This window comes from Macaca thibetana, chromosome 1, assembly GCF_024542745.1.
Source record: "Macaca thibetana thibetana isolate TM-01 chromosome 1, ASM2454274v1, whole genome shotgun sequence".
In the NCBI taxonomy this organism is placed as follows: Eukaryota; Metazoa; Chordata; class Mammalia; order Primates; family Cercopithecidae; genus Macaca; species Macaca thibetana.
This window is the reverse complement of record NC_065578.1, coordinates 12,261,612-12,289,096: the sequence shown is the minus strand read 5'-3', so window position 1 is coordinate 12,289,096 and position 27,485 is coordinate 12,261,612. Positions and strand designations below refer to the sequence as shown.

At 43.9% G+C, this 27,485-nt stretch overlaps 2 protein-coding genes across 2 annotated transcripts in view; one reads left to right on the top strand and one right to left on the bottom strand.

Annotated features, from left to right (window-relative positions):
* The window catches only part of DHRS3 (dehydrogenase/reductase 3), a 1,035,619-nt gene that overhangs the window by 513,329 nt on the left and 494,805 nt on the right, over positions 1 to 27,485 (top strand). The gene's annotated exons all lie outside the window — the stretch shown is intronic.
* Positions 19,825 to 20,541, bottom strand: LOC126953719 (bromodomain and WD repeat-containing protein 1-like). The gene is made up of 2 exons (XM_050789327.1): positions 20,285 to 20,541; positions 19,825 to 19,930 (listed from the first exon to the last, which is right to left on the bottom strand). The coding sequence occupies exons 1-2, from the start codon at positions 20,539 to 20,541 to the stop codon at positions 19,825 to 19,827; spliced, it is 363 nt and encodes a 120-aa protein (XP_050645284.1).

Sequence of the window (27,485 nt, the reverse complement as noted above, 5' to 3'; positions counted from 1 at the left end):
TGTTCTATTTTATTATTATTGTTAATCTTGTTATATATAAAGTTTCGGTGCCGCAAAAGAAATGCCACTCGAATATAAAATTTTCTTTTTAGTTCTCAGCAAGGCAAGTTACCTCTCTATAGAAGGGTGCGCCTTTACAGATGAAACAATGGTGAGAGTACACTGGGACAAGGGAGGGGAAGAGGTTCTTATTCCTGACGCACGTGGCCCCTGCTGCTGTGTCATTCCCCTATTGGCTAGGGTTAGACTGCACAGACTAAACTAATTCCGACTGGCTAATTTTTTATTTTATTTTTTTGAGACGGAGTCTTGCTCTGGCACTCAGGCTGGAGTGCAGTGGAGTGATCTCGGCTCCCTACAAGCTCTGCCTTCTGGGTTCAGGTCACTCTCCTGCCCCAGCCTCCAAGCTGGGACTACAGGCACCTGCCACCACGCCCGGCTAATTTTTTGTATTTTTAGTAGAGACGGGGTTTCACCATACTAGCCAGGATGGTCTCGATCTCCTGACCTCGTGATCCACCCACCTCAGCCTCCCAAAGTGCTGGGATTACAGGCGTGAGCCACCGCGCCCAGCCCGATTGGCAAATTTAAAGAGAATGGCGGACCGAGTGCTTTGGTGGGAGTCAGGGCAGAGCAGGTAGCAGGCAATTGGAATGAGTTAGGGTGGGGCAGGTGATTGGAATGTAGGGTGGAGCAGGCGATCAGAATGATTCAGGGTGGAGCAGGTAATGGAAAAAAGTTGCCTTACAAGAAAGTTTATTTATTTATTTATTTTTTATTATCCTAAATGTCAAAGCCCCCAAAATATATTTTTTTATTATTACACTTTAAGTTCTAGGGTACATGTGCATAACATGCAGGTTTGTTACATATGTATACTTGTGCCATGTTGGTGTGCTGCACCCATCAACTCGTCAGCACCCATCAACTCGTCATTTACATCAGGTATAACTCCCAATGCAATGCCTCCCCCCTACCCCCTCCCCATAATAGGCCCCGGTGTGTGATGTCCCCCTTCCCGAGTCCAAGTGATCTCATTGTTCAGTTGCCACCTATGAGTGAGAACATGCGGTGTTTGGTTTTCTGTTCTTGCGATAGTTTGCTGAGAATGATGGTTTCCAGCTGCATCCATGTCCCTACAAAGGGCACAAACTCATCCTTTTTTATGGCTGCATAGTATTCCATGGTGTATATGTGCCACATTTTCTTCATCCAGTCTGTCATGAGAAAGTTTAAAAGTAGAAGGCAAAGAATTGAACACACTGACATATTAATTTTTTGAAAAGAAATTTAGAACTCACATCTAACAATCCCTCCCCTTGTATTTCCTTACAGCTTTATTTTCAAACTTTTTTTTTTTGTTTTTAACAACACATTTTGGCTTAGTTGTTTCGCTTGCTTTTCTAAAAGGAGCAGATTCTCTGCATAAGGTGGAGGACAGTTAAGGGAGGTTTTAGTGAGTGCCGTTTTTATGAGCCTCTGCATTTATTTACTGATGCATGGTGTGACACAGCACCTGACAAGAATAAGTACAGCTATTATGGCTGCGAGGGAAGTAAAAATTGAGGCTATGGCCGGGCGTGGTGGTTCACGCCTGTAATCCCAGCACTTTGGGAGGCCGAGGTGGTCAGATCATGAGGTCAGGAGATCGAGACCATCTTGGCTAACACGGTGAAACCCCATCTCTACTAAAAATACAAAAAATTAGCCAGGCGTGGTGGCAGGTGCCTGTAGTCCCAGCTACTCGGGAGGCTGAGGCAGAAGAATGGCATGAACCTGGGAGGCGGAGCTTGCAGTGAGCCGAGATCGCACCACTGCACTCCAGCCTGGGCGACAGAGTGAGACTCTGTCTCAAAAAAAAAAAAAAAAAAAGAAAGAATTGAGGCTATTATTCCTTTCCATTTACTAGCTACCTTTTTTTAGCCGTCCTGTAAAGAGGTCAGCTAACTCATTGGATAGAACAGTCAGACCTTGCAATGCTTTTGTTATACTTTTATTAGGGGTAGCGTTGTTTTGGATGAACGTGTAACACTGAGTTTTAATTATGATGCAAACTCCTCCTCTTTCTGCTAATATCATGTCTAAGGCTATCCTATTTTCCCAAGCCATCTGGCTAGTGGCCCCCAATTGCTCAGCTATTCCTTTAACAGCATCTCTAGTGTAGTTAATAAATCGCTGTTGGTTGTAATAGATGTAGTGTATCCAATTTACATTTTTATTAATTGTTACCCACCAAAATACTGACTCAAATCCTGCAGCTATTTGATTTTGGGCTTTAAATTGATCTGGTATTCCCTGTGGGACTTTAATGGTGACTAAACAGACGTAAGAGTTGAAAGACTTACAAGGGGCTTCTCTTGCTTTACAATGCTTATTTTTCCTTCCTCTGGTGGATGAAATGCCAGGGTGAAAGGGAAAGCCAATTGGACTAAAGCCCAAGTGCCACTCCAGTTATTTGGCAGTGTTCGGTAAAGGTCCACCACAATATCACCACACATCCGCTCGAGGATGAACAAGGGCTGACTGATTGATAAGCTTTTGAAGATTCTTCAGCTCCCTGCATCCTTTCAGGTCCCCAAGGAACGCTAAGCTTCCTCCCTGTCGTAAGAGATACGGAGTGAACTTAGTGGTGGATGATGGAGGCTGGATGGCTCTCAGGGACTGACCCGCAGGGTGCTGGATTTCAGGATATAGCAGAGAGAGAGAGAGCTTGGCATGACTTATTACTCCAGGCTGTATCATGCAGCCTATGCCTGGTCGACTGGAGGACCACCTTAGTGGAAAGCGGACAATCTGGTCCTCTGGCCTGCCATGCGCACAGGCATAACAATTGCTTTTGTTTCATGTGTGGACGGAATATTTGATCCATTCCAACCAGGCATTTACATCTTGGTATCCTGTCTCAATTGCCAAAGTGTGTTTTAAGTCTTTAACTTTTACCATTGCTATCTTGGCCTTGTCATTAGATGGAGGAGGAACAATGGTTCTGTTGTGAGAGATTTTGGGAGAAGGCTTGGAGGCAGGTGCAGGCGGTGGGGGAATCAATGAAACGCATTTTAAAGAATCCAGCAGGGTCTGTTCTTGAAAACTCAGCCCTCATGCCATAAAACTGGCTGAAAGAAGGGAACCGGCTTAGAAAAGGGGAGAACTTTGGGGGCTTGAAATAGCCTGTATAGGGTTGCACTGGTTTAGCTGACAGGGGGAGCTGTCCCTTTAGTAAAATGAATGTATGGTTGTAGGAAATTACAAAAACTGATTGGGGCAGTCTATCCTTGCTCTTCAGTGGTCCACAAAACATTGGACCAACTACGGCATAAAAGCTTTACATCGGGGGCAAGACTCCTGGTTGACAATGGGGTCTTTATTGAAATCTCCTTGGATTAAATGGTTCCAATTTACTAATGCCCAGTCTGACGAGAGTCAGCAGGGCCAGAGGTACTTTTCTGAAGTAGAGAGCTGTTTTTGACTTTGCAAGTCCCAACAGGATATAACAAAGCAAGCATTAAATGCAATAGTTTGGGCCGGGCGCAATGGCTCACGCCTGTAATCCCAGCACTTTGGTAGGCCGAGGCAGGTGGATCACAAGGTCAGGAGATCGAGACCATCCTGGCTAACATGGTGAGACCATCCTGGCTAACACAGTGAAACCCCATCTCTACTAAAAATACAAAAAATTAGCCAGGCATGATGGTGGGCGCCTGTAGTCCCAGCTCGGGAGGCTGAGGCAGGAGAATGGCGTGAACCCGGGAGGCGGAGCTTGCAGTGAGCCTAGATTGCGCCATTGCACTCCAGCCTGGGCGACAGAGCGCGACTCCATCTCAAAAAAAAAAAAAAAAAAAAGCAATAGTTTGAGGCGAAATTGACTTGGTTATGTTAATAACTAGATGGTCAGAAATAGAGCAAGGAAAGAAAGAATAATAGAATAGGTGAAAGAGTTAAATTTTTTTTATCTTCAGTTTGGTAGGGTTTTCCCCTGGGACTATGGTCCACGACTTTGGAGAGGGGTGGCACTTTGACTCGGGTGTGATGAGTCCATCCCTTTTTTGCTGTACGAACAGCAGTCTCAGGGGTTAGCAGCACAAGGTAGGGTCCTTCCCAGGCTGGCTCGAGTTTTTTTCTTTCCACCCTTTGATGAGAAGGTGATCTTCAGGCTGGTGCTGGTTTACTGGAAATTCTAGGGGTGGTACCTGTGCTGAAAGACTTAGTTTGGAGGGAAAGGAAAGTGGAAGATAAACCAACTATATAATTTTTAAGAAATTGACCATAAGCTAAATTTCACCTTTATATTAGTGTTATTAATGTTAAACTTAATTTTAATAAAACCTTGTAGACATATTTATCCAATTTTTAATGTCTGACCATAAGGTAAGATTTTTATAGACTCTTTTTAACCTTTTTATAATTTTTGTTAAAGAGTAGATTAGTGCTTTAAGAAAAACCTGTTGTGCTTTTATTTAATGTCCAGTTCACAGAAAAACTGGATACCTCTTTAACTTTAGCTAATATGTTTACACACAGAATTTCCTTTACAATTAACGTTTTAAAACTGGCTTAAACTTTTAAAACAAAATATATATATTTTAACCTTATAATGTAGATAAAAATTCACATTCTGATGCCTCCTTTATCATCTTTTTACCAAAAGTATATTTTACTTTCCTTACACACCTTGCACATAAACTGTTTCTTCAATAGTTTTACATTTAGGAGGCCTAATTACTTTGAAATTATGCAACATTTCTTCCATAAATTTCCTTTTATAACCTGTTTTTTTCCCATGACTTTAACAGATAACTTTTCGACATGCCTTAACTTTCTGACTTGTCGCAAGCATCCTTTTTTTTTTTTTTTTAACAACCAGTTATTTTAGGACAAGAATTTACCATATAGCACTCTTTTTACATAAATTCTCCTCCCCGACTTTTTTTCTTTTTTCTTTTCCTAAAGATAACCATTCTTTTCTAAAGCAGACTTCCTTCACCTCTGTGGACTAGACTGCCCAAGGCCATAAGTTTAGAAGTTAGGATAATACATGTTACACTGTTAACTTTTAGCAAACTTTACTTTTGTTGAAAACCTTCTAAGTTTGGGATTTCAATTATCCTTTGCTCTTAATAAGACCTTGTTTAGTCTAAATTAACTTAGAATTGATATAGATGGTTCTTTCCTGGTTCTGTAAGTACTTTAAGGCTTGGCTGAAGGCAAACAGCTCCCAGATTTGAGCCGACCAGTTATTAGGCAATTTTCCTAACAGCTTCTACAAGAGTTTCCCTATCAATTACTGAATACCCATTTTTTTTTCCCCCTCAATCACCCGGGAGGAACCATCTATCTTCCTGACCTGAAGGGGGTTCCTCCTAGGTCTGGTTGGACCTTTGTATGATAATTAAGGTTTAAATCCCCTGTTAGGAAACCTGCTGGGTTAAGGGAATTTTCAGTGGTTAATGATAAATCATCTTTTTCTAACAGAATAGCCCTACATTTTAAGATTTTTGAGTTAGTAAACTACCTTTTTGCTTTTTGACTTAGGATAGTTCCTAACTGCTGAGCTGCTCACAATGAGGTTTCCTCTAAAAGTTATTTTTCTACTTTCTTCTGTTAGCGTAGCAATTGCCACTACAGATTGAATGCATTTGGACCATCCACAGGTTACTGGGTTAAGGATTTTTTTGAGACGGAGTCTCGCTCTGTCGCCTAGGCTGGAGTGCAGCGGTGTAATCTTGGCTCACTGCAACCTCTACCTCCCGGGTTCACGCCATTCTCCTGCCTCAGCCTCCTGAGTAGCTGGGACTACAGGCTCATGCCAACACTCCCGGCTAATTTTTTTGTATTTTTACTAAAGACGGGGTTTCACCGTGTTAGCCAGGATGGTCTCGATCTCCTGACCTCATGATCCGCCGGCCTCCCAAAGTGCTGGGATTACAGGTGTAAGCCACCGCACCCGGCCTCCTGTCTTCTTATATTAATGAGAAAAACAAAACAAAATGAAGTGTCGGGCGGTCAAAATTTTTGGCCGTGGTGTGGAGAGATAATGGGCGATGTTTCTCAGGGCTGCTTCAAGTGGGATTAGGGGTGGCATGGGAACCTAGAGTGGGAGAGATAAAACTGAAGAAAGATTTTGGGATAAGGGGTGATATTGTGGGGTTGTTAGCAGGAACATTTGTCATATAGAATGATGGGTGATGGCCTGGATGCGGTTTTGTATGAACTGAGAAACTAAACGGAAGACACAAGGGCTGAATAAAAGAAGAAGAAAAATAGGTATTAAAGGACTAAGAATTGGGAGGACCCAGGACATCCAATTAGAGAGTATCCAAGGGGGTTCAGCATAATTATTTGCTTGGCTGGTGAGTTTTTGGGCTCTATCCTTGAGTTTTTTTATGTTGTCATATACCAGGCCAGATTGATTTAGATAAAAACTTAATTTAAAAATATACAGAGTCCCCCCCCCCCGGCCTTTTTTTTTTTTTTTTTTTTTTTTTTTTTTTAGCAGTAAGTTGGGGCCTTGGTGATTTTGGAGGAAAGAGAAATGCAAAGCCAGCAATTGTTTGTTAAAGAAGGACTAGAAATGGCTAGGAGAGAGTGAGTGAGATTGATAGTGTGGCTGGGGAGAGGTAGAGGGTAGCTTAAGAATGGGAACGAGAATAAGAGTGAGTATAAAATGGCCGGGCGCGGTGGCTCACATCTGTAATCCCAGCACTTTGAGAGGCCGAGGTGGGTGGATCATGAGGTAAGGAGATCGAGACCATCCTGGCTAACACAGTGAAACCCCATCTCTACTAAAAATGCAAAAAATTAGCTGGGCGTGGCGGTGGGCGCCTGTAGTCCCAGCTACTTGGGAGGCTGAGGCAGGAGAATGGCATGAACCCGGGAGGCGGAGATTGCAGTGAGCCGAGATCACGCCACTGCACTCCAGACTGGTGGACTGAGCGAGACTCCGTCTCAAAAAAAAATGAGTATAAAACTAAGGAATAGAACTTTATCAGGGTGAAAGTATTGGAGGGTGCCCTGCCAGCAAAGATCAACCATCCACTCTAAGAGGGAGTTAAGAGTGACAGTTTGGGGCTAGCACCAGGAGATATCAGTTGTGATGGCTTGGAGAAACAGTTAAACCGGCAGTGTAAACAAGAGCAGGGCATTTATCAGTAGTTGAGAATGGTGAATAGTAGTATAACTAGACAGAAGCTAGTAGGGATGACAAGTTTTTGGGGCACAGTCCAAGTAGTGGGGATGACTGCATAAAACCCTGTTGCAGGCCGGGCGCGGTGGCTCAAGCCTGTAATCCCAGCACTTTGGGAGGCCGAGACGGGCGGATCACGGTCAGGAGATCGAGACCATCCTGGCTAACACGGTGAAACCCCGTCTCTACTAAAAAATACAAAAAACTAGCCCGGGCGAGGTGGCGGCGCCTGTAGTCCCAGCTACTCGGGAGGCTGAGGCAGGAGAATGGCGTAACCCGGGAGGCGGAGCTTGCAGTGAGCTGAGATCCGGCCACTGCACTCCAGCCTGGGCGGCAGAGCGAGACTCCGTCTCAAAAAAAAAAAAAAAAACAAAAACAAAAACAAAAACAAAAACAAAAAAACCCTGTTGCAAAAAGTAGGGCAAGGACAAACAGACCTAATAGAATGAAGGGACATAGTAGGCTCATGAGGGTTATTACTGTTCTTCAGAAATGCAAGTGAGTTTAAGGGAAGTAGGGAGAGTACTTGCGACTTCCAGGAGAAAGAGGAAAGATTAGGTTGGCTGTCTGAGGGACACAGCTTTATTTTGCAACAGTGAACCCAGTGGGGAGGATCCTGCAGACGGACGGCAGTTGGGGTACTATAGAGGACTAAGTGGGGTCTGGTCCATCGAGGTTGTAGAGTTTGAGGAATCAGATTCTTAACAAGAACTGATCTTCCAGCTAGGGTGTCTTCATGTGGCTGGGAATCTGAAGTAGGCAAGAGAAGATTAGCAGCCTGGCGAATTTCCTGTCTAACGTGCTGGAGGACTGGAAGATAATTACCTAGAGGGCTGGTGTCTGGAATGGGACTGGGGCCATGCAAGAAAGTGCGTCCATATAAAAGTTCAAATGGACTATACCCTGTAGCATCTCGAGGACAGGCTCTAATTCTGAGAAGGGCAAGAGGTAAAAGTACTGTCCAGTCCTTTTTAAGCTGGAGGCTGAGCTTGGTGAGGTGTGTCTTTAAAAGACCATTAGTCCATTTTAACTTTTCCTGAAGACTGAGGACAGTAAGGGGTATGAAGTTTCCACTGAATACCAAGAGCCTGAGAAACTGCTTGGGTGATTTGACTAATAAAGGCTGGTCTGTTATTGGACTGTATAGAGATGGGAAGGCCAAACCGAGGAATTATGTCTGACAGAAGGGAAGAAATGACCACGGTGGCCTTCTCAGACCCTGTGGGAAAGGCCTCTATCCATCCAGTGAAAGTGTCTACCCAGACAAAGAGGTATTTTAGTTTCCTGACTCAGAGCACGTGAGTAAAGTCAATTTGCCAGTCCTGGGCAGGGGCAAATCCCAGAGCTTGATGTGTAGGGAAGGGAGGGGGCCTGAACAATCCCTGAGGAGTAGTAGAATAGCAGATGCAACACTGAGAAGTGATTTCTTTGAGGATAGATTTCCATGATGGAAAGGAAATGAGAGGTTCTAAGAGGTGGGCTAGAGGCTTGTAACATACATGGAAGAGGTTATGAAATGACAGAATAGAATGGGCCTGTGAGACTGGAAGGAGATATTTTCCTTGGTCCAAGAACCATTTGCCTTGTGTGGGAAGAGATTGACAGGTAGAAGTTTCAGTAGGGGAGTAGGTAGGAGTGACCAATGAGGAGAAAAACTGGCTGTGAGGGACGGAAGTTGGAACTGCTAAGCTGCTTTTTAGCTACCTTATCAGCATAAGCATTGCCCTGACCGATGGGATCTGATGAGTTTTGATGGCCCTTGCAGGGAATAACTCCAGCTTCCTTTGGAAGTAAAGTGGCCTTGAGAAGAGTTTTTATGAAAGAGGCATTAATAACGGAGGACCCTTGAGTAGTAAGGAAACTTCTTTCAGCCCATATAACAGCATGGTGGTGTAGGATATGGAAGGCATATTTAGAGTCAGTATAAATATTGATGTGTAGTCCCTTTGCAAGAGTGAGGGCCCGAGTTAAGGCAATGAGTTCAGCTTCCTGAGAGGTAGTAGAGGGGGCAGAGTGGTAGCCTCAATGATACACATGGAAGATACTATAGCATAGCCTGCCTTTGCTGGTGAGCGGCGATTAGGTCTGGTGGAACTGCCATCAATAAACCAAGTGTGATCAGGGTAAGGAACAGGAAAGGAGGAAATATGGGGAAATGGAGTGAATGTCAGGTGGATCAGAGAGATACAGTCATGGAGGTCAGGTATGGCATCAGGAAAAATGTGGAAGGCCAGATTGAAGTCTGGGCCAGGAACAGTGGTAACTGTGGGAGACTCAACAAAGAGTGAGTATAGCCAAAGGAGCTGGAGGGGGAGGACGGAAAGTATGTCAGGTGTGAGGAAGAAAATAGATTTTGGAAGTTATGAGAACTGTAGAGAGTGAGTTGAGCATAGTTTGTGATTTTGAGGGCCTCTAAAAGTATTAAAGCAGTGGCAGCCACCACACGCAAACATGACGGCTAGGCTAAAAGAGTAAGGTCATGTTTTGTGAACAGAAAGGCTACAGGGTGCGGTCCCGGCTCTTGTGTGAGAATTCCAACCACACAACCCTGCACTTCGGTTGTGTGTAATGAAAAAGGTTGGGATGAGTTAGGGGGAGCTAGTGTGGGAGCAGCTTTTAGGGCTGTTTTTTAAGGAATGGAAAGGGGAGTGGGGAAAGGATTTAGGATTTATGGGGTCAGCTAGGTTTATCTAGAACAGAATAATAGGTTGTGGAGGGAGGTATTGGGGATAGGAGAGTATATGGGTTTGGCACCATGGGGTGGACAGGCAAGACAATTTAGTTGATAAGGCACAGATCCTGAACTAACCTGTAAGATTGTCTGGTTTTTGGACAGGTAAAATGGGGGAATTGTAAGGAGAGTTTATAGGTTTTAAAAGGCCATGCTGTAACAGGCAAGTGATAACACACTTTAATCCTTTTAAATTGTGCTGTGGGATGGGATACTGGCATTGAGTGGGATAAGAGTGATTAGGTTTTAATGGGATAGTAAGGGGCATGTGATCGGTTACCAGGGAGGTGGTAGAGGTGTCCCATACCTATGGGTTAAGGTGGGGGGATACAAGAGGAAGATGCGAAGGAGCTTTGGGTTGGGAAGAAGGGTGGCAATGAGATGTGGCTGTTGTCCAGGAATAATCAGGGAAGCAGATAATTTGGTTAAAATGTCTTGGCTTAATAAGGGAACTGAGCGGTAGGGATAACTAAAAAGGAGTGTATAAGAGAATATTGTCCAAGTTGGCACCAGAGTTGGGGTTTTAAGAGGTTTAGAAGCCTGGCCATCAATACCCACAACAGTTATGGGGGCAAGGGAAACAGGCTGTTGAAAAGAAGGTAATGTGGAGTTGGTAGCCTCCGTATTGATCTTTAAGAAGGGGACGGACTTACCCTCCACTGTAAGTTACCGAAAGCATCTGTGTTGGTCTTATAGGCTTCTGCGGCGATTGAGCAGTGTCAGTCTTCAGCCACTAAGCTGAGAAGATCTGGGAAGGAGTCAGTTAGAGAGCCTTGGGCCAGAGTTCCAGGGGCTTTGGGAGTGGCTGCCAGGTGAGTTGGACAGTCTGATTTCCAATGGGGTCCCGCACAGATGGGACATGGCTTAGGAGGAATCCCGGGCTGTGGGCATTCCTTGGCCCAGTGGCCAGATATCCAGCACTTGAAGCAAGATCCTGGGGGAGGCGGTCCTGGAGGAACACCTGGCCTCTGCGGTTCAGGCGTTTTGAAGTTCTTGTGTGCCGGAGGTGTGGCTGGGGTTTCTGTCACAGTGGAGGCAAGTAATTACAAGTCAGAAATACGTTGCCTCTACTCTATTATTGTACACCTTGAAGGTGAAGTTAATGAAGTCCTGTTGTGGGGTTGGAGGGCCAGAATCTAATTTTTGGAGCTTTTTCTAATGTCGGGAGGAGACTGGGTAATAAAATACACATTGAGAATAAGACAGCCTTCTGGCCCCACTGGGTCTAGGGCGGTGAAGCGTCTAAGGGTTGCTGCTAAGCGGGCCATGAACTGGGCTAGGTTCTTTACCTTGGGTAGTTTCCTTTAGCTTGTCATAATTAACAGCTTTGTACGCTGCCTTTTTAAGCCCTTCAACTAGGCAGGAAACCATGTAATCTCGCCTCGCTATACCTGGGGAATCGGCCTGATGTTCCATTGGGGTCCTCTCGGGGAACTGCTCTAATGCCTTCCTGGACGCCTGGCTCATGAAGCTGGCGGTTGCCAGCATGAGATTGGGCCAGAGAAAAAACTATTTCCCGTTCGTCTGGGGAGAGGGTAGAAGTCAGGATGACATTTAAGTCACTCCAGGTTAAACTGTAGGACAGAGTTAGATACTGGAATTCCTGTATATATTTAATGGGGTCTGATGAGAAAGAGCCTAAATGCTGACTGATTTGGGAAAGGTCTGATAGAGAAAAAGGCACGTGTACTCTGACTGTGCCTTCAGCTCCAGCCACAGCCACCTGTTTAAGAGGAAATTTTTGGGCAGGTTGGGGAGAGCTAGTCACAGAACAAAACTGTAAGCCAGACCGGGTGTGAGGAGGGGATGTAATAAAAGGGTTAGAGGGTGGGGGAGTGGAGGCTGAAGAAGAGTTGGAGCCTGATTCAGCCTGACGGGGAGCGACCTGAGGACGAGCAGTCTGTGGAGGAGGAGAGAGGTCAGATGGGTCGGTGGAAAAGGAAGATTCACAAGACTCAGCGACGCTTGGGGTTGGGACTGAAGGGACAGGCGGGAGGCAAAGAAGGAGGATTTGGGAGAAGTTGCATTGGGAACAGAGACTAGGGAGGGAACAAAGTGTGAAAAATGCCTGGACGTAAGGCACCTCAGACCATTTGCCCATTTTTCGACAAAAATTACCTAGCTCTTGTAGGATAGACAAATGGAAAGTGCCATTCTCTGGCCACTGGGAACTACTGTCGAGTTTGTATTGGGGCCAAGTGGTGTTGCAGAAGAAAATAAGGCGTTTAGGTTTTAGGTCAGGTGTGAGTCGAAGGGGTTTTGGGTTTTTAAGAACACAGGCTAAGGGAGAAGACGGGGGAATGGAGGGCGGAAGGTTGCCCATAGTGAAGGAGTTAAGTTTAAAGAGAAAGGTAGAGACACGGAGAAGAGGGTGGTAAGCAGCTGAGCTGCAATGTGGGTGAGCAGCCAAAGCAGGTGTCCCTGCAATTGACTTGCCACCAAGGGAATGTGGGTGAATGACCAAGGCAGGCATCCCCGTGGTGATCAGACACCAATGAAATGTGGTTGAAAAATCAGGCAGGTGTCCCTGCAGTGATTAAACACTTAGGGAAGACTGTCTTCCCAAGTCTGTGACCGGCGCCAGAGTTTTGGGTCCACAGATAAAATGTGTCTCCTTTGTCTCTACTAAAGAGGAAAAAGAACTGGAATAGGAAGGACAGGGAGATTGAAGTATACTGAGAGAGGGAGACTGAAGGGTAGCGAGAGAGGCTGGAGAAGAGAGTGAAAAGACCAGACCACTTACCCGATTTGAAATTGGTGAGATGTTCCTTGGGCTGGTTGGTCTGAGGACCCAAGGTGGTAGGTGGATCTCCTCACGGAGTGAGGGTGAGGACAAGGGACTGGTCTCCCGAAGGAGTCCTCCTGTCCCAGGTCTTCTGCACTAAATGTCACGCGCATCCTTGTGAAGAGACCACCAAACAGGCTTTGTGTGAGCAATAAGACAGTTTATTTCTCCTGGTTGCAGGCGGGCTGAGTCTGAAAAAGGAGTCAGCAAAGGGTGGTGAGATTATCATTAGTTCTTATAGGTTTGGGATAGGCGTATAAAGTATATTCTCAAGGGCGGGGAGAATGTTACAAAGTACCTTCTTAAGGTAGGAGAGGGGGAAGAATATTACAAAGTACCTTCTTAAGTGGGGGGGGGGAATATTATGAAGTACCTTCGTAAGGAGAATATATCATATTAGGGTGGGGCAGGAACAAATCACAATGGTGGAATGTCATCAGTTAAGGCTATTTTCACTTATTTTGTGAATCTTTTGTTGTTCAGGCCATCTGGTTGTATACCCGCAGGTCACAGGGGATATGATGGCTTAACTTGGGCTCAGAGGCCTGACAGCTCAACCCCTCAAACCAGGGGGTGTCTTGCCTGTCCTGGAGCATTGATCTCTTTCTCCCCTTTCCCCCTCTGAAGGTCCTTTGCAGAGTTCCCATTTGTGCTGTCCTCTCTGGCCGCTCCCCTAAGGAAGAATCAGGCCGTTCTTAGTGTTGGGGTGCCCAAGGCAGGATCCGCCCTAAGCCATATGAGGTAGCTACGGAACCACAGAGAGGATCCACTCACTCCCACCCAGCAGTAGGACTTGTCACCATCCACATGAACAACACCGCAAGCAGGGTCGTTTGTGATCATTCATGCACACACACGTTCAGCCCTCCAGAATTTGACCACCAAGGAAATACTTTACCAGCTCTCGCGGCTTCTCCTTCCCTGGTCTGTGCACAGAGTTGTCGCTGCTCTATGTGAGGATCCTTTAAACTAGGTTGCAGGCCAGTTTTTTTTTTTTTTTTTTCCACGTTGCTGAGAGCTCAGGTTATTTCTCGCACTGGGTGGATCTTGATTTCTCACCGCTGAGGCCGCCACAATAGGGCCGGGTGCACCAGAGTCCGTCCTCGGAGGAGGATGCTATCCCGGGCGAGACCTCAAATTGTTATATACAAAGATTCAGTGCCGCAAAAGAAATAGCACTCGAATATAAAATTTTCTTTTTAGTTCTCACCAAGGCAAGTTACTTCTCTATAGAAGGGTGCACCTTTGCAGATGGAACGATGGTGAGCGCACATTCGGACGAGGGAGGGGAAAGGTTTTTATTCCTGAGGCAGATGGTCCCTGCTGCTGTGTCACCCCCCTATTGGCTAGGGTTAGACCGCACAGGCTCAACTAATTCCCATTGGCTAATTTTTATTATTATTATTATTTTTTTGTTGTTGTTGTTGAGACAGAGTCTCCCTGTGTCGTCCAGACTGGAGTGCAGTGGCCGGATCTCAGCTCACTGCAAGCTCCCGGGTTTACGCCATTCTCCTGCCTCAGCCTCCCAAGTAGCTGGGACTACAGGCGTCCGCCACCTCGCCCGGCTAGTTTTTGTATTTTTTTAGTAGAGACGGGGTTTCACCGTGTTAGCCAGGATGGTCTCGATCTCCTGACCTTGTGATCCGCCCGTCTCGGCCTCCCAAAGTGCTGGGATTACAGGCTTGAGCCACCGCGCCCAGTGAGTGCTTTGGCGGGAGCGAGGGCCGAGCAGGTAGCAGGTAATTGGAGTGAGTTAGGGTGGAGCAGGTGATCAGAATGAGTCAGGGTGGAGTAGGTAATGGAAAAAGGATGCTTTACAAGGAAGTTAAGTTTAAAAGTAGAAGGCAAAGAACTGAACATACTGACATATGAATTTTTTGAAAAGGAATTTAGAACTCATATCTAACAATCTCTTACGGCACCTAATTTATAAATTAAACTTTATCATATGTATGTATGTATAGGATAAGCATAGCATATATAGTTATCCCTCACTATCCATGGGAGATTGCTTCCAGGACCCCCAGGGATACAAAAATCCTTGGATCCTCAAGTCCCTGGTATAAAATGGTGTAGTATTTGCATATAACCTATGCACATTCTCTCATGTGCTTTAAATCATCTTTAGATTACTTATAATACCTCATACAATGTAAATGATATGTAAATAGTTGTTATACCATATTGCTTAAGGAATAATGACAAGAAAAAAGTCTGTACATGTTCAGTACAGATGCAATTATTTTTCAAAATTTTTTTTTCTTTGAGATAGTCTTGCTCTGTCACCCAGACTGGAGTGCAGTGGCGCGATCTCTGCTCACTACAGCCTCCGCCCCGAGGGTTCCAGTGATTGTCCCATGTCAGCCTCCCGATGGGACCACAAGTGCACACTACCACGCTTAGCTTTTTTTTTTTTTTTTTTTTTTTTTTTTGAGACAGAGTCTCGCTCTGTCGCCCAGGGTGGAGTGCAGTGGTGCGATATCTGCTCACTGCAAGCTCTGCCTCCCAGGTTCACACCATTCTCCTGCCTCAGCCTCCCGAGTAGCTGGGACTACAGGCACCCACCACCACACCCGGCTAATTTTTTGTATTTTTAGTAGATGCGGGGTTTCACCGTGTTAGCCAGGATGGTCTCAATCTCCTGCCATCGTGATCCGCCTGCCTCAGCCTCCCAAAGTGCTGGGATTACAGGCATGAGCCACCGTACCCGGCCTTTTTTCTGTATTTTTAATAGAGACAAGGTCTCACCATGTTTGCCAGGCTGGTCTCAAACTCCTAAGCTCAAGGGATCCGCCCTTCTCAGCCCCACAAAGTGCTGGGATTACAGGAGTGAGCCGCCTTGAGCCCAGCCCAAATAGTGTCAATCCTCAGTTGGTTGAATCCATGGGTGCAGAACCCATAGCTAAGGGGAGCTGGCTGTACAGAGGTTCATTCAAGGTTTCAGACATCTACTGGAGAATCTCAAAGTGTATTCCCTGAGGATCAAAGGGGACCGCTGGGCCTTTTGGTTTGCTTTCCAGAAACTGAAAATGACTCAAATGACTCAGAGATATGTCTTTTTGCAAACCAAAATGTTTCCAATTCTTTTTTTCTCCAAGAAAATTTAATCCAATTGCCATCATTAACTTGTCATTTAACGATTGATCACCATCTAATCTTTTTTAAAATTTTTTATTTATTTTATTTATTTATTTATTTATTTTGAGATGGAGGCTCGCTCTGTTGCCCTGGCTAGAGTGCAGTGGCATGATCTCAGCTCACTGCAAGCTCCACCTCCTGGGTTCACGCCATTCTCCTACCTCAGCCTCCCAAGTAGCTGGAACTACAGGCGCCGCCACCACGCCCGGCTAATTTTTTTGTATTTTTAGTAGAGACTAGGTTTCACTGTGTTAGCCAGGATGGTCTCGATTTCCTGACCTCGTGATCCGCCAGCCTCGGCCTCCCAAAGTGCTGGGATTACAGGCATGAGCCACTGCGCCCGGCCCTAATCTTTAATAAATAATTTATCTTTGATAAATTCATGAGTTCAAGGAAGTGAGATAACAGCATTCCTTTTATTCCAATATTTGTATTTATGTGAACATGGTTCCTCAAACTTACAGTCATACAAACTTTAAAATTGGAATAAATTAGGCCGGGCGCGGTGGCTCAAGCCTGTAATCCCAGCACTTTGGGAGGCCGAGACGGGCGGATCACGAGGTCAGGAGATCGAGAGACGATCCCGGCTAACACGGTGAAACCCCGTCTCTACTAAAAAATACAAAAAAATAGCCGGGCGAGGTGGCGGGCGCCTGTAGTCCCAGCTACTCGGGAGGCTGAGGCAGGAGAATGGCGTGAACCCGGGAGGCGGAGCTTGCAGTGAGCTGAGATCCGGCCACTGCACTCCAGCCTGGGTGACAGAGCAAGACTCCGTCTCAAAAAAATAAATAAATAAATAAATAAATAAATAAATAAAATTGGAATAAATTAATATCGACTCCTATCTTATTCTAGCAATGAGTAATAGACATCCATAGGTATGAGTTAATTGGGAGAGATACTCATCTCATTAAGTGCTACATGTCCAATAAGATTTTACTTTTATTATTTTTGCTTTATTATTTTTTATTAGCATAAATAATAAGAGTATATTTAGTTATTTATTAAAATTGATATTATTAAAATTGGTAATATTTGTATCAGTGTGTATCAATTGTATAATACTATAATAGTTTGACTGGGCTTGGTGGCTCACGCCTGTAATCCCAGCACTTTGGGAGGCCAAAGCGGGCGGATCACCTGAGGTCAGGAGTTCAAGACCAGCCTGACCAACATGGAGAAGCCCTGTCTCTACTAAAAATACAAAATTAGCCGGGCGTGGTGGTGCATGCCTGTAATCCCAGCTACTCGGGAGGCTGAGGCAGGAGAAACTCTTGAACCCAGGAGGTGGAGGTTGCGGTGAGCTGAGATTGCACTATTGTACTCCAGCCTAGGCAACAAGAGTGAAACTCCGTCTCAAAAAAAAAAAAAAAAAAAAAAAAAATTGCAGTAGTTCAATCCAGAAAATTTACTTAGACAATTTAACTTAGACAATTAAAAACTGTTCATTTCCATTTTTTAATATTGTAACGAATTTGTTTAGTCAACATTTTACTGACTAATATACTGTAACAGAAAAGCCCTGGAGGTTTATTAGACTATTTCTGAAGGAAAAAAAAAATTAAGACATCTCAGATACAGCAGCAAGGACAACTAACATTTATGTAGCACTTTACAATTCACGAAGTGCTTTCAGCATACATTAGCTCATTGGATCCTCACAACAACTCTGTGAGGTAGGTATTTTTGCCAATTTACAAGTCAGGTAACTGAGGCTCAGAGGTTCCAGGAACTTTAAAGAGATCCACAGCAAATGATTGGTAAAGATGGACCAGAAAACCAGATTTTTTGACTCCAAGTCCCATTCCATGCCAAGTAAGTATTTATTTTTATTTTTTTATTATTATTTTTTGAGATGGAGTTTTGATCTTGTCGCCCAGGCTGAAGTGCAATGGCTCAATCTCGGTTCACCGCAACCTCCGCCTCCTGGGTTCAAGCAATTCTCCTGCCTCAGCCTTCCGAGTAGCTGGATTAAAGGCATGCACCACCACCCCTGGCTAAGTTTGTATTTTTAGTAGAGATGGGGGTTTCTCCTTGTTGGTCAGGCTGGTCTCGAACTCCCGACCTCCAATGATCTGTCCACCTTGGCCTCCCAAAGTGCGGGGATTACAGGCGTGAGCCACCGCGCCCAGCCATAAGTGTTTATGTTTTCAATGCAGAATTATACCATACAGTGTTAAAAATAAAAGGTCTTACAACTGATCCAACTTCTCAAAAATGGAAGCTTTGATAAGGAAAATTTAATTTCTTCGATTTCTATGAAAATTCATGGCTCGTTCGGTTTTAAAATTAATTTGGCCAATACTGCCATGACTTTAGTCTCTCTCTTTACGAAGTAGTGATAAATTATACAGCTGTCCCTTCATTTTCCGGTCACAGAAAATCCTCTACTGGACAGCACACATGCAGGATCTGTGAGTCTGGACACTAATTCAAAGTCCACCCTGCTTGACCTACCAGCAATGCACTTAAAATAAAACAAAAAAAGTCTGCTCTCCTTTATAGGAGATAACAGCAGAACATAGGTTTGAAGCAGTCACACTGTGCCAGAAATTAGTTTCTTCACAACTCAGAGAAGAGAGGGAAGGTATCATACTAAACCTCTACTGAGCCTTGGGTTCCCCAAACTAACAGCCATGTTGTATTTTACATGAATGGATTCATTGCCGCTACTGTAAGTTACAAGGCATCCTTTTGCGGCACTAGTACAAAACAAATAGAGAATATGGTCCCTACCCTAGGGCAGCTTGCTGAAGTCCCTTCCAAGATCTGCCAGCTCTAAATCACTGCTCATCACAAAACAATGACGTGGAGCTTCACACAAGTACAGAAAACAAAGGAAAACAGGCTACCAAATAACTACAACCATAGAACCAGCTAAAATAGAATAATTACAAAGTGAATAGGAAGAATATAAACAGTGTCCTGATGAGTGCCACAGGGCGGCATGGCTAGAGCACTAAGAAACAACTAAAGGTAACAAACCAGCCTGGCATGGAACCAGAGGAAGGGTTGTTCTTTCTCAGTTAAGCTTTTTTTTTTTTTTCTTTGATACAGAGTCTCGCCCTGTCCCCCAGGCTGGAGTGCAGTGGCACAAGCTCGGCTCACTGCAGGCTCCGCCTCCCGGGCTCACACCATTCTCCTGCCTCAGCCTCCGGAGTAGCTGGGACTACAGGCGCCCGCCACCACGCCCAGCTAATTTTTTGTATATTTAGTAGAGACGGGGTTTCACTGTGTTGGCCAGGATGGTCTCGATTTCCTGACCTCGTGATTCGCCGGTCTCGGCCTCCCAAAGTGCTGGGATTACAGGCATGAGCTACCATGCCTGGCCTCAGTTAAGTTTTATATTGGTGGTGCATCCAAGAGGTAGCATCACGTCAGCAATGACTCGTAATAAAAAATAATCATGGGGTGAACTTGATGTATGCTCAGCATCAGAAGACCCAACGATCTTTGCCCATTAGCAGTTTAGCCACATGTACGCATAGACTATATCACATACATATACTTAGTCTAAATCATATATACCAAGCTAACAGAAAAAGAATAGCAATTTCAAACATTTTGCTAGCACATAACTTTGCAAAAGAAAAATCATTTCCCTTTATAACAAAGGGCTTTCAGAATCCAACTATCAAATGAAATACTTCTAGCATTTAAAGAGTTTTTTAGACACATACAATTACATTCAATGAAGTTATGAGTGAGCTACAAAATGGAAAATTAAGAACTCACATTGATAAAACCTCAAACACATCTCAGAATAAATTCAAGCTTTTTAGCTTAACACCTACGTCTTTGTCAACTTTTTACTATGGAACGGCCCATTAAACACTTACGTAATAAAATTCAATGTTCTATGCTAAATGCAGAGAATTTTACAGTACACTGCATGATTTATAGTTACATTATCACCTTTTTTCCACAATGCTTACATTATTTCACAATTATAATCATTATTAAGCTATTAATACAAAGCAGAACAGTTCTTCAAATTAAGTCACCTTTTGCTGTAAGTAGCAAAGGCTGCCTTCCTGCACCAAACAAAGAAGCGACTCTTGAAATACGGGGTGGAATTTCTTTTTTTTTTTTTTTTCTGTTTCCTCTTCTTTTTGAGACGTTGTTTCGCTCTTGTTGCTCAGGCTGGAGTGCAATGGCTCGATCTCAATCTCAGCTCACCACAACCTCTTCCTCCAGGGTTCAAGCGATTCTCCTGTCTCAGCTTCCCGAGTAGCTAGGATTACAGGCAAGTGGCACCACGCCCGTCTATTTTTTTGTATTTTTAGTACAAAAAAATGTTGTACTAAATGTTGAATATGTTTAACATGTTGGTCAGGCTGGTCTCGAACTCCCGACTTCAGGTGATCCACCCGCTTCAGCCTCCCAAAGTGCTGGGATTACAGGCGTGAGCCGCCGCACCCAGCCGGAATTTCTTTATCCAACATAGGACCGATGCGCTTGGCAGATTTGCAATAGATGATCAGGAGCCACATGCTTACTGGACAAGACGAATTTCTCGTGGTTCCTGTTGTGCTCGTTGCCCTCCCAGTCCAACCTCTTCCGCAGCAACTGGCATTGCTCCAGCTCCTGCACCAGCACCTGGGCCGCTCTCCTACACGAGCCCGCCGATAGGTACCGGGCGATAAGGAAGCACAGCCCCGAGTCCGCGAGAGGCACTGGGCGCTGAGCGGACAAGGGCTCTGCCATGGCCGGGCACCGGGCGGGAGGCGGGAGCGAGTGATCCAGCGAAGCTTGCAGGCCCCGCCGAGGTCTGACCGGGCTGGCGTTCCTCTCCTCAGGCAGGCGCCACTGCGGCCTTCCATTTCCATTTTTAGCTATACTTTTGTTGCAGAGACACATAATAGTGTCATCAACGTAAGATTTTTTTTGCCCGGGCTCGGTGGCTCATGCCTGTAATCCTACCACTTTGGGAGGCTGAGGCGGGCGGACCACGAGGTCAGGAGTTCGAGACCAGGCTGATCAACATGGTGAAACCCCGTTTGTACTAAAAATACAAAAACATTAGCTGGGCGTGGTGACGGGCGCCTGTAGTCCCAGCTACTCGGGAGGCTGAGGCAGAAGAATCGCTTGAACCCGGGAGGCAGTGGTTGCAGTGAGCCAAGATCAAGACACCGCACTCCAACCTGGGCGACAGAGCTAGACTTCGTCTCAAAAAAAAGAAACAAACAAACAAAAAGATTTTTTTCATCGTATATGATTTTTTAAATGAATATGGAAGGGCAACTAATTGCAGATTTCCAGATTCTGTTGGGTGCATTTAAAAGAGTAACGTAATCATTTATTTTAAAAGGTCAACATTTACACTATGCTGGGTGTAAAGTTGTATCTTGTGCAACTATTTGAACTTCTGCTGAGGAATTTTTTTTTTTTTTTTTTTTTTTTTTTTTTTTTTTTTTTTTTTTTTTGGAGACGGAGTCTTACTCTCTCTCCTAGTCTGAAGTGCAATGATCGCCTAGTCTGGAGGCATGATCTCGGTTCACTGCAACCTATTCAAGCTATTCTCTTGCCTCAGCCTCCCGAGTAGCTGGGACTACAGGTGCCTGCCACCACTCCTGGCTAATTTTTTTGTAGTTTTAGTAGAGATGGGGTTTCACCATATTGGCCAGGCTGGTCTCCAACTCCTGACCTTGTGATCCACCTGCCTTGGCCTCCCAAAGTGCTGGGATTACAGGCGTGAGCCACCACACCTGGCCGTGCTGAGGAATTTTAAATCTAAGTTTTAAAGTGTGCAGAGAGGGTATATAATTTTTCAAGATTATTTTTAAATATATGTAAGCAAAATAAAAATTTGAAGCCCACTGGGGTAGAGAATGACTGTGACACAGTTTCATTATATGTTAATTTTCATACAATACTTATGAATTAGTTATCACAGCCAAATCCTGCCATAATCCTATAAATGAAGTCCAAAAAATCCAATTGTTTAAGATATTAGGTAGCACTTTTTGAAGTTGACGGAATGGAAACAGGAGCGGGGGGAATAATGGTAGCCAACTTCCAATCGGATTTTGCTGGGTTAATGTTCCTTTTTCCATAGAGAAAACTGAGGCATGTATGGAGATGTTGCTACCTTCTCAAGTCCATGGAGGAGCCAGGATTTGGCTCCAGAGTCTGTGCTCTTAATTCCTGCACAATGCAGACCTAGAGGGTATAAAATAGTATAGTTCATTTGGATGCTAAATGCAAATTAGTATAGCTACTAATGAGATTGGTTATTGTTCCATATGTTTATCCACCATATGCATTTTCTCTTTGAAAGGTCTGCTCATATCTTTTGTCCATTTTGTTCCTAGGTTGTCTTTTTATTATTGATTTGTCAAAATTTAATACATATCTATATTCTTTATATGCTGCCACTTATTTGTGGTTATGTGTATGCAAATATACCCCCAATTTATGGCTTGTTTTTCATTTTCTTTATGGTATCTTTTGATGAACAGAAATTGTTAATTTTAATGTAGCTCAAAGTGCCAAGTTTTTCTTTTAAGTCATGTAAAAAACTCTTACCTTATCTCTAGGTCATAAAAATATTCTTTCATATTTTATTCTGAAGTTTTACATTTTTGAGTCCTACTTTTAAGTCGTTAATCCACTCAAAATTGGTTTTGTATGTGGTGTGAGGTAAGGGTTCAATCACCCCCATCCCCACCCCAGGTGGCTAACCAGTTATCTCAAGATTAGTTCCATAGTATATCCTTTACTCATGGAATTGATATATCTCCCCTTCATGTATTAGGTTTGCAAATAATTGGGGGTCTAGTCTGGTTGCATTGATTATTATGTCTGTAACTGCATCAATATCATACTGTTTTACTTACCATAATTTCATTGTAAGTCTTGATGTGGGATTAGGCAAAAATAATATTTCCATTTGTTTCCTGTGTATAAAAATACAATTGATGTTTGTATATTGATTTTTTTTTTTCCCCTGAGACAGAGCCTTGCTCTGTCACCCAGGCTGGAGTGCAATGGTGTAATCTCAGCTCACAGCAACCTCTGTCTCCTAAGTTCAAGCAATTCTCCTGCCTCAGCCTCCCGAGTAGCTGGGATTACAGGCACATGGCACTACACTCAGTTATTTTGTTTTGTATTTTTAGTAGAGACAGGGTTTCACCATGTTGGCCAGGCTGGTCTTGAACTCCTGACCTCGTGATCTGCCTGCCTCAGCTCTTATTTGCAGCCACTTTGCTAAACTCTTTTTTTTTTTTTTTTTTTTTTTTTTTTTTGGAGGCAGGGTCTCGCTTTGTCACCCAGGCTGGAGTACAGTGGCACAATCTTGGCTCCCTGCAACCTCAACTTCCCAGGCTAGGACTACAGGAGTGTGCCACCACGCTCAGCACTTTTTTTTTTCCCCCCTAGAGATGAAGGTCTCACTGTGTTGCCCAAGCTGGTCTGGAATGCCTGGCTTCAAGTGATACTCCCACCTCTGCTTCCCAAAGTGTTGGGATTACAGATGTGACCTACTGCATCTGGCCAATTTTCTTTTTTAGCATTATTCTTACTTGGCATTAATATCAAAGTTTTATTTGCCTTATAGAATAAATTGGGGAATGTTTCCTCCAATAATCTGTTCTTTGAAAGTTTGTTAGAATTCCATTGTGAATATCCCTGGGATTGGTATATGTACTTTCAGTCAAATTTTAACTATTAATTCAACCTTCAATTTCTTTAATGTTTATATGATGGTTCAAATTTTCTATTTTCCCTTTAGTCAGTTTTGGTAAATGACATTTTCTATTATCTTGCCTATTTCATCTATATTTTCCAATGTATTACCATAATGTTTATAGTATATGCTTATCTTTTTGTCTCAGCTAATGCCAGATCCTGTTTATTTGGGCAATGTCTTTTTTATTTCTCTCCATTCCTCTTGCCAGAGGTTTCTAAATTGTTATCATCAGAAGAACCAACACCTGATTTTCTCAAAGAACCAACATTTGGCTTTGTTGATACTAATTGCCAGGCACTATTCTGAGTGTTTACATATATTAACTAATTTCATGTGGTGTGTATAATGCTTTCCCATTGGAATTTCCTTATCTTTCATATTTTCCATCTCCTTGTCTCTGTTTTGCCTTCTGGATAATTTCTTCAGATCTGTCTCTTAGTTTACTCATCTCTCTCTAATTTGATGCTTAACAAGTATATTGAGTTTCAATGATTATAGTTTTCAATTCTAAAAGTTCTATGTGGTTTCTTTCCAATCTGCCTGATCAATTTTTATGGTCTCTTGGTCTTTGTTCAGTTTTTAGTTACATTTTTTTTTTTTTCTGTAAACACTTCATACTTTATATTTTGTATCTGACAGTTCCAGTAACAGAAATTCGTATGATTCTAAATCTGTATTTAGATAATTCTGTTGATCTCACTCAGCAAAGCTTGTTTCCTGGCGTGTTTGGTAATTTTTTTTATTGTGAATTTTTTATTGTGTGTGTTTTATTTTAATTGGTTGAACATAATCTGTAGGGATCCTGGGAGCATAGATTGGTGATGCTTTATTCCAGAGAGAATTTGTGTTTGCTTTTTTCAAGAGCCAGAGGCTGTTACCACACTGGATACATTTAAGCTCCCTTGAAAGAATCAGGGCTTAAGGCAAGAGTCTCAGATTTAGCTTCCCCATCTCACAGAGAGCTCTAGGCTTAGTGTGCGGATTCCAGGGCTGGTACTCACACTGTCTCCTCTGGTTACATTTGGTGACTGTTCCCAATCTACTGTCAATTTAGTATTCTCCTCCCATCCCCCCACCAACCTTAGAGAGCCTTTATTTTCATCTAAGCCTAGCAGTGCATAAAACTATGTTTATTGTAATTTTCTTAAGACCTACTTATATTACAGAGGAGGGGCCTTCAGAGGAACTGATATGCCATACTTCTTGAAAAGAAATTCAGTTCATTTTTAATCTTTGGATCATATCAAGGAGAAAGTCTGAATTATGTATTCTTGTGTGAATTATGTGTTATGTCTTAAACACCTCTTTAACACCTGTTAAGAGTCAGAGACTACACCAGCAACAGTATCCAGCTAGAATGTAATATAATTGTTTTGTTTGCATTATCTTTATCCTATGGTTTCATTCTATTATGGCAAGTAATACTGGTTTTCCATTTACTATAGAGATAGGAAGTTTCCTTTAAAGAGGAAGTAATATATATATGTACAAACTAATTTAATACCTGGCCCATGTATATACATATATGTATATGTGTGTATATATACATATACATATATGTATGTACATGTGTCTATATACACATATACGTATATGTGTGTATATGCATACATGTGTATATAGATGTGTATATGTATATACATACATATGTGTATAGATGTATATGTGTGTATATACATGTGTATAGGTTTATATATGTATATATGTATATACAGATATAAATGGGCTGGGCATGTTGGCTCACACCTGTAATCCCAGCACTTCAGGAGGCTAAGGTAGGTAGACAGCTTGAGCCCAGGAGTTTGAGACCAGCCTGGGCAACATGGCAAAACCTCGTCTCTACAAAAATACAAAAATTAACTGGATGTGGTGGTGTGTGCCTGTGGTCCCAGCTACTCTGGAGGCTAAGGTGGGAGGATCGCTTGAGCTCAGGAGACAGAGACTGCAGTGAACTGAGATCTTGCTGCTGCACTCCAGCCTGGGTGCCAGAGTGACACTCTGCTTCAAAAAAAAAAAAAAAGATACAATTTAAATAACTTGTTAAATAAAAAATAGTACAGGTTGTCATCAACTATTGCAAAAGTCATATGAGAATGGGGGCTGGGAAACACTGGTCTGTATCTTCCCAATTCCCAGGCTCCATGTCCTTGGTCAAAACTTCCCTTTGCAGTCCAGCTCCAGTGCCCCCTCCCTTCTCTGAGTGATGAAAGAAAGCATTGTGGCCAGTGCCTCTCAGCCTGCCTCCTGCTAATCATCCCTTTGTCATGTGCCCTGCACCCCAATTCACCCCAAGACGGAAGCAAGCTCCTAGACGGAGGACAAATGAAAACCCAAATCCAGTCCCTATAGGGGAAGTGCTCCCTTTCTCCTCTGTCTCCCCCGAGACCTTGCCTCCCCATGTCTCTTCATGAAACCTTATCTCCCCATGTGCTGTGGTTTAAATGTGTCCCCCCAGATTCTCTTGTTAGAAACTTAATCCCCAATACAACAATGTTGGAAGACAGCACTTGGTGGAAGGTCTTTAGGTCATGAGGGCTCTCTTCTTGTGAATAAATGAATGCCGTTTTAAAGGCTTGAAAAGGGGAGTTTGCTGTCTCACTCTCTCTTGCCCTTCCACCCTCCACCCTGTGAGGACACTGCATTCTGCCCTTTGGACAGCAGCCGCCAGATGCCCGCACCTTGATCTTGGACTTCCCAGATTCTAGAACCGTGAGAAAATAAATGTCTGTTTTTTATAAGTTAAGCAGTCTCAAGTGTTCTGTTTTAGCAGCACAAAATGAACTAATATACCGTTTCGCCCCTTGTGCCCTTGTACACTTATGTGTCCTTATGAAACCTCGTCTCCTAACATGACCTTATGTCCTCATGTCTCCCCGCATGACCTTGTCTTCTCAAGTCTCCCTGTGAGACCTTGGCTCCCCATGTATCTTCATGTGACCTTGTCTGCCCATGTATCCATGTATCCCCACAGGACCTTGTCTCCCCATGTCTCCCCATGTGACCTTGTATTTTCATGAAATCTTTTTTTTTTTTTTTTTTTTTTGAGATGGAGGCTTGCTCTTGTCGCCCAGGCTGGAGTGCAATGGCAAGATCTCGGCTCACTGCAACCTCTGCCTCCTGGGTTCAAGCAATTCTCCTGCCTCAGCCTCCCAAGTAGCTGGGATTGCAGGCACATGCCACCACGCCCAGCTAATTTTTGTATGTTTAGTAGAGATGGGGTTCCACCATGTTGGCCCGGCTGGTCTCGAACTCCTGACCTCATGATCCACGCACCTCTGCCTCCCAAAGTGCTGAGATTACAGGTGTGAGCTACCATGCCTGGCCCGTATTTTCATGAAATCTTATCTCCTCATGTCTCCCCATGAGACCTTGTGTCCCCGTGAAACTTTGCCTTATGCCTTACTCATAGTTGGTGCCCATGTGGCAGTTGGTCTGCTCTGGTGTGGGAACTGTGACATGAGTTGACATAATCAGATGAGTGGGTGGGGTTGTGGGGAGCAGCTAAGCAGCAGGCCAGGCACCACTGCATACCAGCAAATGAGTTGTTGCTTCCAGACAAGTCAACAAGTTGAGTGGAGGCGCTAATGCCCTGAGCAGCCTGGCTCTTGGCCTTTCATTTGTTTGTCTCATAAACAAACTCTGAAATTGTGTTTCTTGGAAAGTGGAGTATAAACCCATCCCCATGTCCCAGTGCTCAGAGCCAAAAAGCCATCAGCACTGACCATCGTGCTGAACTTCTGGTGCGGATTTAGGGAAGTAAGGCTCTCACCTCCTCCTGCTTGCTAAGGTCTCATCAGTAGCCCTTCTTTTAATCATGGAAGCAGCATCTACAGAAGTATATGGGAAGGAGAAGAGGGTCTATGCTGAAAATGAAGTGGTTTCCTGGTTCATGCTTTTGCCTTTTGGAAACTAATGATTTATTTGCAAGATGTCCTTCTTTTCCATTTTAAGTTCATTCTTG

Coding starts and splice junctions, on each gene's coding strand:
- LOC126953719 (XM_050789327.1), bottom strand. CDS start 20,541: ATGGCAGAGCCCTTGTCCGCTCAGCGCCCAGTGCCTCTCGCGGACTCG. Junction 19,931..20,284: donor CAAATCTGCCAAGCGCATCG/GTCCTATGTTGG, acceptor AAGAGGAAACAG/AAAAAAAAAAAAAAAAGAAA.